The sequence below is a fragment of the Charadrius vociferus genome, unplaced genomic scaffold, assembly GCF_000708025.1.
Source record: "Charadrius vociferus isolate BGI_N301 unplaced genomic scaffold, ASM70802v2 scaffold980, whole genome shotgun sequence".
NCBI classification, from domain to species: domain Eukaryota; kingdom Metazoa; phylum Chordata; class Aves; order Charadriiformes; family Charadriidae; genus Charadrius; species Charadrius vociferus.
In genome coordinates this window covers 22,010-23,226 of record NW_009646220.1, presented here as the reverse complement: position 1 = coordinate 23,226, position 1,217 = coordinate 22,010, and the positions used below count along the sequence as shown (strand labels likewise).

General features: G+C 64.3%; 1 protein-coding gene across 1 annotated transcript in view; it reads left to right on the top strand.

Moving 5' to 3' along the window:
• The first annotated feature begins 124 nt into the window (after nt 1-124).
• The window catches only part of RHOT2 (ras homolog family member T2), a 15,040-nt gene continuing 13,947 nt past the window's right edge, over nt 125-1,217 (top strand). Inside the window, exon 1 of the mRNA XM_009884014.1 lies at nt 125-175. Within this exon, the coding sequence (XP_009882316.1) occupies nt 143-175 (33 nt within the window). The 5' untranslated portion in view covers nt 125-142. The remainder of the gene's footprint in view (nt 176-1,217) is intronic.

Here is a 1,217-nt window from a genome sequence, read left to right as displayed (position 1 = left end):
GGCCGAGCCGCCCCGGGGTGCCCCGCGGGTATTATTGGCGCCGGCCGCTGGCTCCGATCGTGGCAGCCGGTCAGGCTCTGCCGGGCAGGTGCCAACGTCTTCCCTTTCTTTCCTAGCCCAGGTGGGGAAGACATCTCTGATCATGGCTCTGGTGGGTGAGGAGTTCCCTGAAGAGGTGAGCGTGAGGAAGGGCCTGCCCCCTCCCACTGGGTGCCCTGCCAGGCAGCGGTGGGGCAGTTTTGTCCTGAGCGGTACCAGCCTGAGGCAGGGGTGTGCAGGAGGTGGACGCAGCTCCCTGGGGACATGTGACAGCCACAGGGCTGGTTTGGCTGAGCTGAAGCCTGTGAGGACCACGCGGAGCTCCAGCTGAAATTGTGGTGGCTCCAGTTTGTGCTCTACTCCCTAACTTGGGATGCCGTCTGCCCTGGGGAGGGGCGTAGGTACCTCCCCGGGCTCTGCTTCCCACTGCTGCAGCCGACGTGCTGGGACTGGGGGGGGTCTGTGTCCACCGTCCCAGCAGGTGGTGGGGCCCAGCATTGCTCTGAGTGGCAAGGCCGTTTGCTCCCCAGCTCTGGCCTTGCTGTGGTGGCACCAGCACAGAGCCCTTGGAAGCGGCTGAGCTGCGTTCCCTGCCCTTCTGCATGTGTCTGGAGACAGGGCTGATGCTTTGAGCTGGGGCATCTGTGAGGAACAGCATCCAGCCTGCCTGCGTGTGCCCTGTGGAGCCTCCAGCTCAGCAGCTTACTGTCCCACCGTGGTTCGGATGGGGAAACAGGATCGGTCTGGCTGGGCATGTTTGCCTTGTGCTGTCAGGTGGCTTCTCCCGCTGCCCATGAGCAGATGGTGCCCTCTGCGATGTTTGCGCTGGAAAGCATCAGCTCCGGGGGCTTGGGGGAGGACCAGCTCTACGTACCTTCCTATGCTCTCACAGCAAAGCCCAGACAATCAGCTTAGCGCTTCCCCCAGCTGCCAAGAGGTCAGGCTGGAGAGCTGGGGGAGTGCTGAGGGCTTATCTCTGGAGCTGTAGCAGGGGCAGCGGCACTGACTTGTCTGAAAGCTGGCTTCCCTGGCAGGACTCTGCACCGGGAACTGTGCCTTGAGGGAGGGCTTGGGGCTGGGAGGCGATCAGAGGCTTCACCACGGGACACTGGCCGTGTGAGGGCTGAACGAGGGCACACTGGCTGGGGGAGGGCGAGCCGAGCCGCAGGCGCAGGCCG